Below are 18,186 nucleotides of genomic sequence, written 5' to 3'. Positions count from 1 at the left end.
GTTGTTGGTCGCTTTGGCCTGGTTCAGTCCACACTCCCTCGTCCTTTTCCTGCTGTAGTCCGGTTTGGTGTCTCTCCCCCCCCCCCCCTTCCCTGCATCCGGCTCCGAAACGTCTGAGGGTTTTGGGTCAGGGCAGTGTTTAGATGGTCTTGAGACTCGGCAGTCTCGGGGGATGTCCCTTCCGGGGTAGCGACGGAGGCATTGGAGTTGGTTCTCCCTGCCGAAGCATTTAGGTCTGACCAGTGGGCCCCCTTCCGTCTACGGGCTTCTATTGCTGCGCCAGACTTTTCTTTTGAGGCCGAGGCTTTGCGGGATGACTTGGCCTTGGGTCCTGATGTGGTGGTTCCTGGGGCAGGGAAGTGGCAGATTTGGGGGCCTTGGGCCCCCATCGGATCCCACCTGGGTTTTTCTACATTCTGAGCGGGGCTTACTGTTGCAAGGAGTGGGGTTTTCTTTCCTTCCCCCCCCCCCCCCCCCCTCGTTGTATGAGTTGGATTTGGTGTCTGCCCCTTCCCGGGATCAGTTCTGTGTTCCGTCAGGTGCTTTGTTCCTGTCTTTCTGGAGGTTTTCGGCTTCCCGCATCCCGCCTCATGTGCTGCGGGACACCTTTGCGGCTTACCTCCTGCGTGACCCGGATTATGCCTCTATCATGGATCCGTCTTTGTTCAGGTTTGGGTCTTCGTTTCCCTACTGGATTCGTTATGAGGTTTCGAAGTCATCCTGGCTAGCAGTCTGTCCTGTGTTTTTGTTGGAGGCTTGGCATACGTTCTGTGGTTCCTCCTTGGAATCTGCTTGGGCCCTGGCTCTTAGATTGTCTTCGCCCATTTGTTCCTTGCTGTTTGTGGATTCCACGGTTGAGCAGTATCTGCAGGCAGCTTCTAGTTGTCGTCCAATGTCGGACTTGTTGGATCTCCAGGGGTCCTGGGGTGGGGGGTGGGGGCCTTCCTGGAGGGGTCGTACCAGGGCTCAGGTTTCCACTCATCGTGGTAGGCCACTGGTGCCAGTTTCGGAGCCGGCACCTCCTTCGGACTTGTCTTCATCTGGTTGGCATGGTGTTCGCCCTGTGCTTGGGTCAGGTTCTCGTAAGGGACGTCGGCCCTTTCACGGTTCGTCCCATTGATGAGGCGATGGGGGGGGGATGAGGCTCGCTCTGTTTGCTCGTGCCTTGTCTCACGATTTGTGGGCTTTTTGGGTCATTTCAGCCAGCCTGCGGTGACGTTGGGTGGCCCCTCCTCCTTTGGAGAGTTTGGGGCTGGCCTCTTCTTCTGTGCTCTGTTGGGTCATCTTGGAGTGGGTGCACTTGGGCGTGGTCGAAACAACATCACTCAGATGGGTTTCCCGTCTGTTCCCAGACGGGAAGCTGCGCTCCTGCCTTCGCTTGTTTCTGGGGGCTCCCTGGTCACTCTGAGGTTGCTCGAGGGTTTGTGCAGGAGCCTGAACTTTGCCGTGATGGTCTACTCGCCGGGTCGGGTTTGACTACGTTGACTACTCTGGTTCCTTCGGGGATGTCCCTTCCGCCTCTCTCGCTTGGTTCGGCCTCCGGGGGCTTTGTGTTCGTTGCTGTGTCGCCGGCTTCCTCTTCGGGTTTTTAGGGTTCAATGCTTTGGCACCTACCCAAGCCCTCACTCGATGTGTTCACAGACGCATCGTCTTTTGGCTGGGGCTTTGTGACCAGTGCTCACTAGGCCGGACAGGGGCGGTGGAGTTCACCCTTCCGTGGGGCCCACAGCACATTGCGGAAGTTCACAGCAGTGTGGATGTCACTTTGGAGGGTTCAGGTCGCTCGTGGATCGACGATCAGGCTTCATTCGGAGTGCTCCCAGGCGATTCATTGCCTGAACCGAGGGGGGTTTGATGCAGTCCTTGGCTCTTTGGGGCTGGTCACTTCAGGTGACTCATCTGCTGAGTTCTCGGGGTTTGGCTCTCCTGGCCGTTCACGTTCGGGGGGTGTCCAATATCCTGGTGGACGGCCTGTCCCGATTCATTCCCTTGTCCTTGGACTGAATGGTTGACGCTGACTTGTTCAGTTGGCTCTGCTAGATGTATGGGCTCTTCGCGTCGGCGTGGTCAAAGCATCTCCCGGTATATGTGGCACCCTTCCCTGACTGTGAGGCCATCAGGGTCGATGCTTTTTGGCAGGACTGGTCGAGGTGGGGTTACCTGTACCTCTTCCCAACCCCTCAGTTCTGCTGTTATTCCAGTTCCTAGCTCGTGTGGAGACTTACCAGGGGAGAGTAGTCCTTCTGGCTTCTTGGTTTCAGGCACTACTTGCTCGGTGTCGAAACCCAGGGGTTTTCCCGCAGCTCTGCCTCTTCAGATGATCAGTCCAGTCCGTTACATGGCTGATTCGATCTTCTCCTCGAGTCTTTGTATCTAATATTTTTGACTCGGGTCTATCACCATCTGAATGGTGATCAGGTGGCTTTGTTGATGGTGCCTGCGTGCCTCGTCTCAGCGGCAGTATGAAGTTTCCTTGCGGTCTTTCCGGTTCTTTTTGTATCTTCATAGGCATACTTCACTTTCTGTTTGTGTGGTCTTGTCCTTTCTCTCATGGCTGTTTCAGGACTATTATCTTATGCTGAATACTGTTGCCTCATATCGTGTGGCGCTGGCAGAGCCGCTGCAGCTTACTTTCGGCATCGATGTTACTTCTGCTCCATTTCGCAAGCTGTCTCGGGCATTGTTTCACCTCTGGCCTGCTCATGCACCGCCTGAATCGTCCTGGTCTTTGGACAGGATTCTCTCTTATCTCTCTTCCCCTCGGTTTGTTGTGGCCCCTTCAGGTCACAATTGTCTCTCCAAGGCTCTTTTCCTGTTGGCATTGGCCTCTGGGGGGTCGGGTCAGGGAGCTTCATGCTCTCCTCTGGCACAGGGATTTCTGTTCTTTTGTTCCTGATGATAGGTTTGTTTGGGTGCAGCCATCTCCTCCTTTTCTGGCGAAGAATGAGACAGCTGCTTTCCGGAGGGGTCCTTGGGTTGTTGATGCTTAGTTGGTCAGGCCAGGGGGGTGCATCATGAGTTGTGTTCGGTTGCGGCTCTCTGCCATTATTTGTGCGCCACAGCCTGTGACCAGGGATGCGCTTTGGGTTGATCCAGTTTCCCTTCTTCCCTGTTCCAGGGTTTGGGTTGATCCAGTTTCCCTTCTTCCCTGTTCCAGGGTTTGGGTCTCCCAGGTTGTCCGCAGGGTTATTCGGTCCAGCCAGCCTGGGGTCTATTCCCGTGCCCATGACGCTCATAAGTTTGCTGCGCTTGCTGCCGTCTTCTGTAACATTCGGGCACTGGGTTTTTGGCGGTCAAACAGGGTCCTGCATGCGCATTACCTGGTGACTGTTCATGGGCCTAGTTGGGCCTGTGTTGCTCTGGGTCAATGGTTGCAGCCAGTTGTCTCGACTTCGCATTGAGGAGCAAACAACAACTGACTCCCGGGTAAATTCCTCTTGTTTTTGTCTTTTGGCAAGTAGCTCCCGGGAGCCGTAGAAGCTTTCCCCAGAAAACCACGTTGAATCTGATGAAACTCCATTTTTTGGGCGAGACCCGGAGGCTCCCGGCAACCCTCCCTCCCTTCCTCCGGTCGGCGGTTTTTCGCATGTTTTTAATATCCAGCCACATAACTGGGAATGTAATGAAACACCATTTTCTGCGTGAGACCCGGAGGTTCCCGGCAGCCCTCCCTCCCTTCCTCTGGTCGGCAGTTTTTCGCATGTTTTTAATATCCAGCCTCAGAACTATGGTTTGGGTAGCCGGCGTGTGGGGTCTGGGGCTTCCCCTACCAGGCAGGGGGAGCTGCACAAACGACAACACAGCAATGTGGTAACGTCATGCTCTTTTGCTTGTTTTTGTTTGGGGAGTTCTGTCCACTAGTTTGGCTTTCAGTAGCAATTTCTTAATCAGAATAGAGGTTTGTTTTGGGGCGCTTACCTTTCTGGGTTCCTGACCCAGTCGATGGCAAACATAGAATGCTTCCAAACCACATGGGGGTTTCTATAGGCCATTGCTCCTTGTGCCTCTCTGAGGGGGCCAGGTTCTGGCTCGTGGTCCCTGGTAGGCCTAAGAACTCCATTCATATGACTGATGCCAAAGTCTAATATAGCAATATCAGCCTGGATAAGCTCCGGGGAGCCTCCGGGTCTCACCCAGAAAATGGCATTTCATTACAGGTACTGTACATTTAACACTGATTTTTTTTTTGCCAATTGAAAGACTTGATTTACAACAGATTGGAGGTTTGCTGTGTCCTTTATGTTGTTCACTCTCATAAAAATCTTAGTGTCATCTGCAAAGGATATAGTACTATAGTTTGTATGCTAGTCTATGTCCAATATGAGAATGAGTACTGGAGCAAGCACAGTACCCCGGGAGACTGAGCTTCTCATAGCGATGATCTGGATTTTACTTTGTTGACTATTACACTGGGTTTTGTTAATTATGAAATAAAAAAGTCATCTTCCAAATTTTCTAGTAATTCCATTTGAATGCATTTTATGTGCAATAACACCATGGTCACATTTTTCGAAGGCTTTGCAAAATCTGTGTACAGTATATTACATCAGTGTATTGCTTGTTTTCCAGGGCATCTAAGTATTTGAAAGTACAAACATGGTCAACACCTGAGATATATTAAGGAAATATTTTACTGAACAGTGTACAGTATATGATTGTCATAGAGTACAACTTTATTTTTATATTAGTTATGCACTTATGATTGTCATAGAGTACAACTTTATTTCTATATTAGTTATGCACTTATGCATTATTTATATATAGTGTATAAATTATATACTGTATAATTTATGCATTTTCTAATTACTGCTACATTTATGTGGATGATAGATACATTAACCAAAACATTTAATCTTTAGGTACTTAAAGGATTATGACTACTATGAACGATGTTTGATGGAACGTCAGAGGGAAGAAAACCCCATAAAACCACTCAAGCGATCACGTAACACTGCCGGCTGTCTCTGCTTCACGTCCAAGAGTCGTAGGAGTGCTGAGAAACAAAACTATCGCACAATGTAATTAAGCGTTCCATTCTTTTACCAAAGGTTTGCTTATGGCATCCCAATGTCCCAATCCTTGCGTCCAAATATAGGGTGTGATCAGCGATTGTAATTTTATATTAGATCCAACATCATCAGAGGAAATTCATGTGTAGTACAATAATATGAAATGCAATACAGTTTTTAAAGAAGTGTTCTAAATGATTCATAATAAAATAAACATTTTATGGAAAAATATTGTGTAGCTCAATGAAATCACATCTTTGATCACATCTTTTCATTGCCATATTTGTTAAATCATTGTTTAGTTGTCGTTGTTTTACCACATGCTCAAGATTTTATCTGTTGAAAGATCACCAAATACTTAGATTGTAGGAAAACCCTGCATCTTGAAATATGTTGTACAATTAGTTACTTTGTTTTTCTTACTTTAGACACGTACACACTATGCACTCTTCATTTGCATAATAATATATTTTTCTATAGAAGCAAAGATTTATTTATATTGCTATAGTTTAGGCCATATGCTTTAGTGTGCATCCTTTGTGAGATTTTATTAATTTTATTGAAGGACCTGGGACACCTTAAACGTGTTGCGGGCTTCTCTGAACCGGGTCAGAAAGTGGACATCTGCCGGGTCACGAAATTGATATGCAAGATATGCACAGACTTCTGCCACCATTCTTTCAGCTTCCCAATTTTGTTATGAGAAGTGATGCAAAATTCTTGAGCAACCACTGAGCAACGAGGACAACAAATTATTTAAGTTTAAAACTTTGCTAATTATGCAGTAAAGTTTTAGTGCATTTTAAAATTTTCAGTGCATTATTAAGTTTTTCTGACAATATTTATGTTAACAGACAAGTAATTATGCATGCAATAGTAAATACCTGAATAGATATACAGTATATATATATATATATATATATATATATATATATATATATATATATATATATATATATATATATATATATATATATATATATATATATATATATATATATATATATATATATATATATATATACAGTATATATATATATATAATATACACACACTGTGTGTATGTATGTATGTACACACATTACATATATATATATATATATATATATATATATATATATATATATATATATATATATATATATATATATATATATATATATATATATATATATATATATATATATATATATATATATATATATATATATATATATAATTTATATATTATATATTTATACACACACACAGTATATGCATATAACTCCAATGCTCCACGAGCTGATAATTACAACATTGACCCCATTGTTCCTTCAAGAAAACAAAGTGTGGCCACTAAGGTGGTGACCCAGTATGGTACACGTCGTGCCACTGGTGTCAGCAACACAGCTTGTACAAGTACTGGATTATCAGTTTGGGTACCTAGGTCAGCCCTTTAGGAGGCCTTAGAATACATATAAATGCAGTGTACAGATTACAGTGCAGTACAAAATCATGCAGTTTAGCATGATTTTGCATTCCAGAAGAGCCTGTGTTAAACCAAGTTGTGTAGCATTTAGATCGTAGAGGAAAAATAGGAAGTACTCCAGGACCTAGAAGTCTGTCCTTTAAAGAAGATTAAATAATAGTGTATGTGCTGTTAAACCAAGTTTCTTAACATAATACTGTGTTAAGCAATTCTGTACACAAACTAGCCTGGCATAAAACTTGAGGGAGAAAGTCATTAATAAACAAAGGGAAAAGGCAAGCAGTGCAAGACATGTAACACACAAATTTATATCAAGCCTTTAATAATTTGTTTTAAAATTGTTTTAATTCTGGGTTGGTGAGAGCAGGCAAGTGTGGGCATAGATACTGTACATGAACGTAGTGCAGATGAAGGCAGGGCAGGTATGAACATCCAGACAACGTCCTCATAAGGTCAGATGTAATGCACACAAGGAGTAATGGTTTTGAGCTCAACAAGCCAGACTGCAGGACTGAAAACAGGAGATGCTTTTTCACCCACAGGGTTATGAACCCATGGAACTGCCTACCCACCGAAGCCATAAATGCCAAAACTCTGCTGAACTTTATAATACAGCTTGAAAAAATCATCAGGACAAATGGGGAGACCTTTAACAAGCCACCAGCTTCCTGGTGGCCTCAGGTAAATTCAGGTAAAGGCAGGAAAGATGAGTAAGGGTAATGCAGACAAGGGTGTGGCAGGTGATGGCCAAGGGTTAGCAATGGAAAGATAGGTTGAACACAGTGAAGATAAGGTGAGGTGAAGGCAGTGCAGGCGAATGTTACACAGGCAACAATGAGATGGCAGATGATGACAGGCAGGCACAGGCATTCGTGTTGGATATTGCTATATTGCTTCTGTATTTTTTCAATGGCTTGGCGCGATTGTTGATGTGTTCATTACTTGGTCAATAAGGTAAAGTTAGCACTGGATGGGTGACCGTGTGGACAACCTTGCTCCTAGCTTGGGAAAGAACATGTTTAAAAGGCTTTCTGTCTTCAACATTGGAATATCAGTATACGTACTTGTATTGCATGATGCAACATCCCATCAAACACCCCTTCCCAGCTACTCTGCTACCACTTATTCTCTCCCCACCACTTAACCCCCACTTCCCCCTCTCCTCCACCATTCCTAAACCACCCAACCCCTAGGAAATTTACTGAAAGAAATTAACTTCAGATTTGTACTTTCACATTTTAGGTACGCTCGCCTCGGTTACAAGCAATGCCAAACCACGCTGTGATTGACAAGCGGACCCCCAGTTTCACAATCTTTTATTTTTCTATCTTTTCTGATTATTTCAAAGCCTTACTCCTGCCCCTTTCTTCCTACCAACAATGTATCCTCTGCCCCTTCATGGCTACCCACCATGCATCTTCACCACATGCCTTTTCCCTCTCCCTCTCAACTAGCCATTCACCACACATCCTCGTCAACCCATCCTTCGCTCACTCCCTTAACACGCACACCTACATTAGTGCATGCAAAAAATGTAAAAAAAATTCAAGATAATATATTGTGTAAATACTAACGCAGCATAAGTGAAACATTATCTGAATGACCAACGGGTGTGTAGTGACAGGTGCGTAGTGATGGGTGTTTAATGGTGGATCTGTAGTGATGGTCGTACAGTAGGTAAAAGGCAACAGGCATTCCTGTGGCATATTTCACAATGAAAGCTGGTGAGAATCCAGGGTGATTATCCAAACAATATGAAAACAATTATGAAAATAGATAATGCAATAATCTTTAAGGAGCATAGTCCTAAATACATTATGTGTGAATTCACTTAATAAATTTTTCTTTTGCAGTTCTTAGTGCTTGCACAATATGTTCCATCTTGAAGACTTTTTGATCACATCATATACTGTATATGTGTGTTTATATACACACTTGCTTGCACACAATACTCACACAGCAGTCATACACATGTATGTGTGTATATATATATTTATATAAATATATATAAATATATATGTATATATATATATATGTATACTGTATATATATATATGTATACTGTATATATGTATATATATATATATATATATATATATATATATATATTTATATATATATATATATATATATATATATATATATATATATATATATGTCGTACCTAATAGCCAGAACGTACTTATCAGCCTACTATTCAAGGCCCGATTTGCCTAATAAGCCAAGTTTTCATGAATTAATGTTTTTTCGACTACCTAACCTACCTAACCTAACCTAACCTAACTTTTTCTGCTACCTAACCGAACCTAACCTATGAAGATAGGTTAGGTTAGGTTAGGTAGGGTTGTTTAGGTTCGGTCATATATCTACGTTAATTTTAACTCCATTAAAAAAAATTTGACCTCATACATAATGAAATGGGTAGCTTTATCATTTCGTAAGAAAAAAACTAGAGAAAAGCAATTAATTCATGAAAACTTGGCTTATTAGGCAAATCGGGCCTTGCATTGTAGGCTGATAAGTGCGTTCTGGCTACTAGGTACGACATATATATATATATATATATATATATATATATATGTCGTACCTAGTAGCCAGAACGCACTTCTCAGCCTACTATGCAAGGCCCGATTTGCCTAATAAGCCAAGTTTTCCTGAAATATTATATTTTCTCTAGTTTTTTTCTTATGAAATGATAAAGCTACCCATTTCATTATGTATGAGGTCAATTTTTTTTATTGGAGTTAAAATTAACGTAGATATATGACCGAACCTAACCAACCCTACCTAACCTAACCTAACCTATCTTTATAGGTTAGGTTAGGTTAGGTAGCCGAAAAAGTTAGGTTAGGTTAGGTTAGGTAGGTTAGGTAGTCGAAAAACAATTAATTCATGAAAACTTGGCTTATTAAGCAAATCGGGCCTTGCATAGTAGGCTGAGAAGTGCGTTCTGGCTACTAGGTACGACATATATACATATATATATATATATATATATATATATATATATATATATATATATATATATATATATATATATATATATATATATATATATATATATATATTATTATACATACATACATATATACATAAAGTAAACATAATGCATGCATGCAAGTCTGAAGATTATTAGTTTCTCTGGTGTCTTGTTTTGAAGGTTTTTATTTTTCATGCTGAAACTATGCTTGTAAGCATACAGTTTTTACAAATGTTCATATTACATACTGTTACCGCAGATGTTATTACGACTGTTGTACACACGCTTTATCAGCAACGGAAAAGGTCAAACTGAATGTAGGTTTGCTGCATTAAGAAGGAATAATTGTCTTATAAACTCCTCATTTCTTTCAATTCAAGGAAAGGAAACTGTGACAATGTAACTCTTATGCAACCTCATTTAGGAGTTCTTGATGCTGTGGTTTCAAGTTATATTTTGAGTATTTTAAGATTGAAGTAAAATCATGCGATGCTCAACTCCCAGGTTTTTGCAGGTATCATGTGTTTCTGTAATTTATTTCATTTATTGTACAAAAGCTACAATATTTGGAAATTGGCAAAAGTACTGATTTTGTGGTGATTGAATGTACGTATGTCCAGGTCTTCTCAACCAGATAGATATAATATTAAAACATTATCCTCACTTTGCTCTTAAATCTTGGAACAGTATTTATAAAGAGAGTAAGTCACAATAATGTGACAACAAATTTGACACCCAACCAGCACATAAGAAGGGAAGGGAATTATCAGGGGAAAGTGCCAAGCCATTACGACTATGTAGCACTTGGAAGGGGGGTCAGGATAGGGATTTGGGATAGGACGGGGGGGGGGGGGGGGGGGGAAGGAATGGTGTCCAACCACTTGGACGGTCAGGGATTGAACACCAACCTGCATGAAGCGAGACCGTCTCTCTACTGCCAAGTACAAGGATGGTCTGTCCATCCTAGACCATTATCACACGATTGAAGGTCTAGAATTCACTGAAACGTTGTCAATTTCTTTTCATATATGTGAGTTGGGTGTCTAAAAATACCTGTTGGTAAAACTTATTCTCAATTTATATGTTTAATAATATATTTTGTATTTAAGAGATGTAATTACATCTTACATGTAATTATATGCTATTAGTTATATTAAGTGGAATAATTGTCAGCTTGCATATACAGGTACTGGTACTGCTTAACTTCAATCTTTACCTGGTTGAATTATGTTCCAAGTTTTTATGCACATTTTAATAATCTTCATACAAAAATAAATACTGTAACTGGTAAAGTAAGGCTTTAATTTTATAGTAATTAAGGAGATAGTCTTGATTGGCATTAAAATACTTCTATAATTTATTGCAGATATAAAAAGACATCCTTGAATAACTTAAACTCTATTTATGTTATCACTTCTCAGTTAAATTAATAGAGTTGGCTGGATGTAATTTGCAATGTACAGCTAAGAGTTTGCCAAGGTCCTGGAATTAGCTAAAACCTTTTTGCTGTAACGTTTGCCACCTTACTCACTGAGAAATGGCATAACAAATGTTATCTAGCTTAGCTGTCATAGGCTTGTGGAGTGTTTATAGTATGTCTAATCACAAAATATATATTGTAATTTACTTTGTGTTTTAGCAGAAGGAAAGTAATTTTATACAGTATGCAGCAAGATATAAATATCAATTATCAATATGATGATCATAGAATCCATTCTGGTAATATTTGTTGTGCCTTATTTTCATGGTGATTGCACCTACCTGCATAGTACTTTGGGAAGATTACCGGGTAATTAGATATTTGTAATACAACACAGTGTTTAATTAAGAATACACAATGAAAAACTAAGAAGATGGTTCTTGTAAAGAAAAGCTGGAAATCATTGTATGACCCCAGTATTTATATACTTCTTTCATATAAACAAGAGACATATCCTTGCTCAAGTTCTATACCATTAAATATATTTTACCATATACATATACCAGTATATGTTAAACTGGTTTTAAATATCTCTTCCATTTTTCATAAAACCTGAACTATGCCAGAAAGTAGCTTTATTTTTAGGATTATTAAGGAGAAAAGACAATTTTATTTCTCATATATATATTAAATACAATTTGGCTGTATTACTAAAGCAGTTTAAATAATGATTTATTTTTCTCCTTTTACAAACAGCTTAACTCGAGCTGGGTGTACTTCTGTTCTTTGTTTAGTTTCAGCCATGAATAAGCAAATTGAAGTCTTGTTACAATTTTCATTCTATGATTTTTATGTCTTAGTTTGTCTTATTACAAGAAAAATAAATAATATTCAACATTAATTAACCCTTAAACGTCGGCTTGCACCATCCTGATCCTATAGGATCCGTCGGCTTGATGATCCTATAAGCAGTCACAGGTCACATCACATTAATAAATTTTGTGTGTGTTCCGATTGGTGCCAAATGGTTTTAAAAGCTGTCCATAGATGTCACGACATTATCAAGGAAGCATGCTCGTCCCATTACTGTCTCGGTACCCAGTCACTTACGAATGAGGATAAATGACCTGGTCCTCATATAAGCAAAAGTGTGTGGTTTAGCAAAGAGCAAGGTTTCTTTAGTAAAAAACAAGGGTGTATGTTTTAGAGAAGAGCAAGAGTGTATTATATAGAGAAGAGCTAGGGTGGATGTTTTAGTGAAGAGCAAGGATTTATCTTTTAGGGAAGATCAAGAGTGCAGGTTTTGGGGAAGAGGAAAGGCATATGAGTTAGAGAAGAACAAAAGTATATGTGCTAGTGAAGCAAAAGGGTGAAATCCAGAGAAGAGCAAATATAAATGATCTAGGAAAGAGCAGTAGTTTATGTTTTAGGAAAGAGCCGTGGTTTATGCTTTAGGAAAGAGCGGTGGTTTATGCTTTAGGAAAGAGCAGTGGTTTATGTTTTAGGAAAGAGCAGTGGTTTATGTTTAAGGAAAGAGCAGTGGTTTATGTTTTAGGGAAGAGCCATGGTTTATGCTTTAGGAAAGCAGTGGTTTATGTTTTAGGAAAGAGCAGTGGTTTATGTTTTAGGAAAGAGCAGTGGTTTATGTTTTAGGAAAGAGCAGTGGTTTATGTTTTAGGAAAGAGCCATGTTTATGCTTTAGGAAAGAGCTGTGGTTTATGTTTTAGGAAAAAGCAGTGGTTTATGCTTTAGGAAAGAGCAGTGGTTTATGCTTTATGGAAGTGCATCTGTGTTTTAAGGAAAAGCTGTAGTGTATGTTTTAGGGAAACCCAAGGATATGCAGGTGTGTTGGGGAGAAATAAAGGGTTTGTGTTTAATTACCTTAAGTGTAGTTACAGGATGAGATGACGCTCATGGTATCCCATCTTCCCAGTACTCTGTTATATAACGTTTTGTAAGTACAGTACTGATGGTTTTGGCCTCCTCCCTTAACTTGTTCCAACTGTCTACCACTCTGTTTGCAAAAGAAAACTTTTATATATTTTTTTGGCATACAGTATTTGTTTCCTTAGCTTGAATCTGTGTCCTCTTGTTCTTGAAGTTGCTTGTTTCAGGATTTCCTCTTTGTCAATTTGATCACGATTCTTGTTATTATTTTGTAAATGGTGATCATATCACCTCTTTTTCTTCTATTTTTTAGCTTTGGCATATTTAACGCCTCTAGCCTCTCCTCGTAACTCTTGTTTTTCACTTCAGGAAGCTATTTTGTACCATGCCTTTGCACCTTTTCCAGTTTATTAATGTTTTTGTTGAGATATGGGGCACCATACAGCTGCTGAATATTCCAGTTTTGGTCTCACAAAAGTCATGGACAGTTTCTTTAGTATTGTGTGTGTGTGTATTTTCTGGGGGGAGCCCCGTCGGCTCCTTGGAGCTATACCAGGCTGATATGCTAATGTCAGACTTTGGCATCAGTCATGTGTATGGAGTTCTTAGGGCCTACAGGGGACCACGGCCAGAACCTGGCCCCCTCAGGGAGGCAAGGGGAGCAATGGCCTATAGAAATCTCCGTGTAGTTGGAAGCATTCTGTGTCTGCCATCGACCGGGGTCAAACATCCAGAAAGGTAAGCCTCCCAAAACTAACCTCTATTCTGGTGAAAATTGCTACCAAAAGCCAAACTAATGGATAGAACTCTCCAACAAAAAACAAGCAAACAAGTATGACGTCACATGTCATCGCGCCGCTGTCTGCGCAGCTCCCCCCTCCTCGGGAGGGGAAAGGGGGAGCCCCAGACCTCTCACGCCGGCTATCCACCCATCAGTTCTTCGGCTGATGCTAAAGGCACTGGTTGTGTGCTCCGGATCCAGTGGTTGTTTCAGCACTGTGCCTAGAGTGTTGTGTCTGTCTTCTAGGTGGTGTGTGAGCCGGGAGTGAGTCTCCAGTATTCGGGTTGCATGCGCCTAGGGTTGCCTTCCCTAGGTGCCCTGTAAGTACTGCCCTTGGGGCTTGGGGTTACCTTCCACAAGTTCCTTGGGTCCTGCTTCTGCTAGGCCGTCTACTTTTTGGTTTTCGGCCGCCCTTTGTGTGATGGGGGGGTTCTGTCTCCCTTGTTCGCCTTAGGGTAAGGGGCAGTTTGCACTGGTAGGGGCGCATCGTACTGCGCAGCTTGTTTTCTGCAATCATAGCAGCCGGCTCTGTTTTGCCTGGGTACGCTGTCCTCTTGCGGGGGTTTTCTTTTTCCTTTTTGTTTGTCTACCTGGTGGGGGGTCTGCCTTTGGTTCTTGCCCCCTTTGTACTGGATTCTCTTCCTTCTTCCGGTGATTCCCCCTGCTAGGTCCTCGTGAGTGTACACGTCCCGGGGGTTCAGTTCTTAGAAAGTTGTTTGGTAGACATGGGCGCCGGTTAACAGTACCCTGCCTGGGATTACCAGAGCACGAGTCCTCTTATAGTGAACGCTTAGGACCCTGGGAAACCCCTAGAGGAGCATGGGCCCGGTGGATGTGGCCCCGGAGTCCCCCCCTCGCTTTGTGCTAGTTTGAGGGTTGCTCTGTCCCCTTGTCTCAGGGTGACACTCGCTGTTTTGCCTCCGTCAGCTGACTGTGGGGTCAGTGACACCGGTTCAAGGTCCTGCGAGTTTTGTTGCTTGTTGTGGCTCGGTTACCCAGTCTTCTGTTGAACAAATGGGTGCAGGCAGCACGGGTGTTGCACGTTAAGTTTCGGTGGCAACGGGCTAGGTTGTTTGCTCCCCGGAAGCCCCAAGGCTGCCCCGTTTTGGTTGGTGGTCTTGTCGGTCCCCCCCCCCCCCCTTCCTTCCTGCATCCGAGTCTTTACCATCTGTAGGTTCAGGGACGGGGTGGGCTTCCCTGATTTTGAGACTCGGTTGGTTTCGGGGAATTCCCCTTCCAGGGTAGCGACGGGGGCATTCGAGCCTGTTCCTCCAGCCGTGTTGTATGAGTCTGCCAGTGGGCTTCCTTCCTTAGTGTTTTTCACGGCTGCCCCGGTTTTTCTTGAGGCTGGCGCTTTGGGGGGACGGCTCGGCCCCAGGGCCTGCCGTATGGATTCCTGGGGCTATGGAAGGGCTGACTTGGGGGGTTCTCTGGCCCCATTAGAACCCGCCAGGGTTTTTCTACCCTCTGGGCGGGGCTTGCGGTTGCGCGGAGTGGGGTTTTTCCTTCCCCACTCTCCGCACAAGATGTTGGGCGTCGGCCCTTCCCCGGGCTCAGTTCCTTGTCCCTTATGCCCGTTGGTTCCGTCCTGTCGGTGGGTGCTCTTCTCCGTTGTTCACCCCTTTTAACTTGGGACGGGACTTCCCCGTCATGTTCCCTTCTTCTTGGGGTTCTGCATGACTTTAGGTCTCGGGTGCGACTGGGTTTTTCGGTGCCTTCGTCGTTTGTGCTTGCTTCTGTGTTCTCGAAGGTTCAGGATGGTTTTTGCTCCTTCCCGTATTAGTGAATCGCCTGTCGTCTGCTGGTGCGGCTTCCTTCCGGTCCTTTCTAGAGCTTATTGGTCCTCTTCCGGGCTTCCTCTTGAGTTTTTGGCCCTGTCTCGTTCTTTTGTTCATGTACTGTATCTTCTCTCCGTGCTGTGTCTTGGCGCTGCTCGTTTTCCTTCCATACTCCTGGTCAGAGATGCCAGTTTGGGCTGCTTGTAGCCCATTTGCGCTACTGGTGGCCCGGTTGGATTCCGTTCGGTTCATTGGTTTCCTTAATGAGCCGGCTGTGTGTGTTGTTGCTTGCTCCTTTTTTAATTTTTTGGCTTCTGTTCCCATACGTTGGGCTGTTTCTTCTCTTCAGCGAATCGCCCGGGATATGTCCTGTTGGGCTACTTTTCGTTTGTGTCCCGTGCATGCGCCGTGGGAGTTTGTTTTGGTTCAGACGGTGTGCACCAGTGCTGGGGTTCTCAGTCCATTTTCTCTAGAGTGCTTTGGATCTCGCTCGTCTCATTCTCCAGTCCGTGCCCAGTTGTTCCTAGGGGTGTTCTAGGGTGCCGCTATGGGGAGGACGCCAGGTTTTCCCTGCGTTTTTGGTAGTTTTCCGTCGCCTCTCCCCTCCTCTTCTGCATGGGCGGCTCTGGCCTGCTTCCGCGGGTGGTGCTCCCGGTTTTCGGCTCCGGGTGCACGATACCCTGGCCGCCTCGGGCGGCACCTGCCTTGTGACATTGTCTTGACCCTTCCGTGCCACTGTTCTGCAGGTGAGTTTATGTGGTCTGGCGTCTCCTTCGTCCAGGCACTGGTTCATTCTTGGGGGTACAAATGGGAGTACATTTGTACATGAGTACATGAAACATACTAACAGGGGTGCCTGCAGCAGGCCTATTGGCCCATATGTGGCAGCTCTTGTTCCTAACCTCCCGATTTGAACGTCAGCCCGCAGGTGACTGCAAGAGGCCTTTCGCCCCATACTGGGCGGCTCCTGACTGTGCCCATCCAGTCCCTCCTATGCATGTCCACCCATGCGGGCTTGGGGATAAGAAGAACTCCCAGAACCCTATCAAGCAGGTTTCGTGCTTGTGTTCAGGGCCCCACCTCCACCGTGTTCCTCGGTGCATAAGTGGTGGTGCCTGTTGTGTGGTACATGTTCCTGTGTCAAGGGTGTTATGTGGTGACGTTCTGCTGCGGTTTTGATACTGCGGTTGCGTGTTGGAGTGTGCTTGTGGCGTTTTGTTCGGCCCTTCCATGCTTCTTCCTGGGGCCTTCCTTGTTTGGGTTATTTGTTCCCATGCTTTCTGGGTCACTTTCCTTGCCGGTCTTGCTGTACCTGGCTTAGCTTTTCCATGTACAGGCATACCTCAGTTTAAGAGTTTAATTGGTTCCTGGAGACGCCTCGTATTCCGAAAACTCGCATTCCGAAGCTAATTTCCCCATAAGAAATAAAGGGAAATGAATTAATCCGTTCCTGACTACCCCAAAAACCCCACATCAAACTAAATTTTTATACCTAATTCATCTAAATAAACCTACAAAACTATGTTCAAGTTATTACTTACCTTGCTGTTGAATGCTGTAGGCGTATGGAAGATGGTGAGGAGGTGGGAGGAAGAGAGGAGTTACTGTTTGGAAGGGGAGTCCCCTTCCATTATCACATCAGGCAGTGAGGACTTCACTGGTATGCACACTCTGCCACATGTTGCCTGCATACCACTAGGACTTGCTTGTTTTACTAAGAATTTGTCTAATGACACTTGTTTTTCCCTACATTTTAACACTTGTCTGTAGTAAGACATCACATTGTCATTTAAAAGGTCAATGCAACGGCCTGCTACAGCTTTATCTGGGTGAGTTTTTTCAACAAAACTTTGCAGTTCTTCCCATACTTCACACATTTTCTTAATCAAGAAGGGACATCCTCTACTGCCTCTACTCACAGCTATTTTCTTAGGTTGAACCTTATCAATGGCTTTCTTGAGACCCATGGCAAGATATATAATGACAACTTTTATGCTCAAATGGCCAAAAAACCGATAAAAAAACTGTAAATCCTTGTGAAGAATTCAGGTGGGATAGTCACTGGACACGAGACACTGGTAAACTGAGGCGCGATCGCCATGCCACCACGCGCCAGTCGGCCTGTACAGGTATCAACAAACTCGCGTCCCGAGGTAACCCTCGCCTTCCGAGACATATTTTTGGAGTAAATCCTGCTCGTCTTCCGAAAAACTCGCATACAGGGACACTCGCATTCCGAGGTACCACTGTACATTCAAATTAAAGTTCAGATGTTTATTCAGGTAATGTACACACTTACAAGGTGAGATACAAACATTGATGGAACTTTGGATTCTCTGTTCTCCCCTAGTTGTGCTTGTTGGGGTTGAGCTTTGGCTCTTGGTCCCGCCTCTCCGCTGTCGGTCACTTAGTGTGCGGGTTCCAGGGCCTGCTGGGCTCTCTCGTATCTACGTTTGACCCTGTCTGGAGTCAGACTCCGCCATTCTCTGCCTTCGCCACGAGACGTTACTTCTGGTTGCATATTGCCTGTTGCATGTTGCATGTGGTACATGTTGCTGGTGCGCATGTGCATTGGTAACGTGTTCCACGGTGATTGTGGTACTTGTTACTGTGTCGGGATGTTGTGGGGTGACATTTTGCTGTAGTTTTGTGCCTGGGGTTGCGCTTTGGCTCTTTCGTCCTGCCTCTTCCCTGTTGCTTCCCTGACATCTCCTGGGCTCTGTCAGGTCTGCACTTGCAGCTGTGTATGGGATTCGCTTCCACCACTTCCCTTCCTCGTGCATCTCCTTCACGCTGTTGTGTGTTTTGTTTGTGCCTTTTGGCCTTCCTGTTGCCAGGTTTGGGTTCCTGTTTTTCTGGCTTG

The 18,186-nt window shown here is 43.7% G+C and overlaps 1 protein-coding gene across 3 annotated transcripts in view; it reads left to right on the top strand.

Annotated features, from left to right (window-relative positions):
* RhoBTB (Rho-related BTB domain containing) overlaps window positions 1–18,186 on the top strand; it is an 88,106-nt gene that overhangs the window by 42,844 nt on the left and 27,076 nt on the right. For 2 of the 3 annotated variants that reach the window (XM_069310399.1, XM_069310400.1), the window contains exons 14-15: window positions 4,860–5,018; window positions 5,575–5,905. In XM_069310399.1, coding sequence (XP_069166500.1) covers window positions 4,860–5,018; window positions 5,575–5,653 — 238 coding nt within the window. In that variant the 3' untranslated portion in view covers window positions 5,654–5,905. Of the gene's footprint in view, window positions 1–4,859; window positions 5,019–5,574; window positions 5,906–18,186 lie in introns of those variants that run through there. The other variant, XM_069310401.1, reaches the window with a different exon arrangement.

This window comes from Procambarus clarkii, chromosome 67 (genome assembly GCF_040958095.1).
Source record: "Procambarus clarkii isolate CNS0578487 chromosome 67, FALCON_Pclarkii_2.0, whole genome shotgun sequence".
Classification (NCBI taxonomy): domain Eukaryota; kingdom Metazoa; phylum Arthropoda; class Malacostraca; order Decapoda; family Cambaridae; genus Procambarus; species Procambarus clarkii.
The sequence above is the reverse complement of the archived record's forward strand: the minus strand, read 5'-3'. Positions and strand labels throughout refer to the sequence as shown.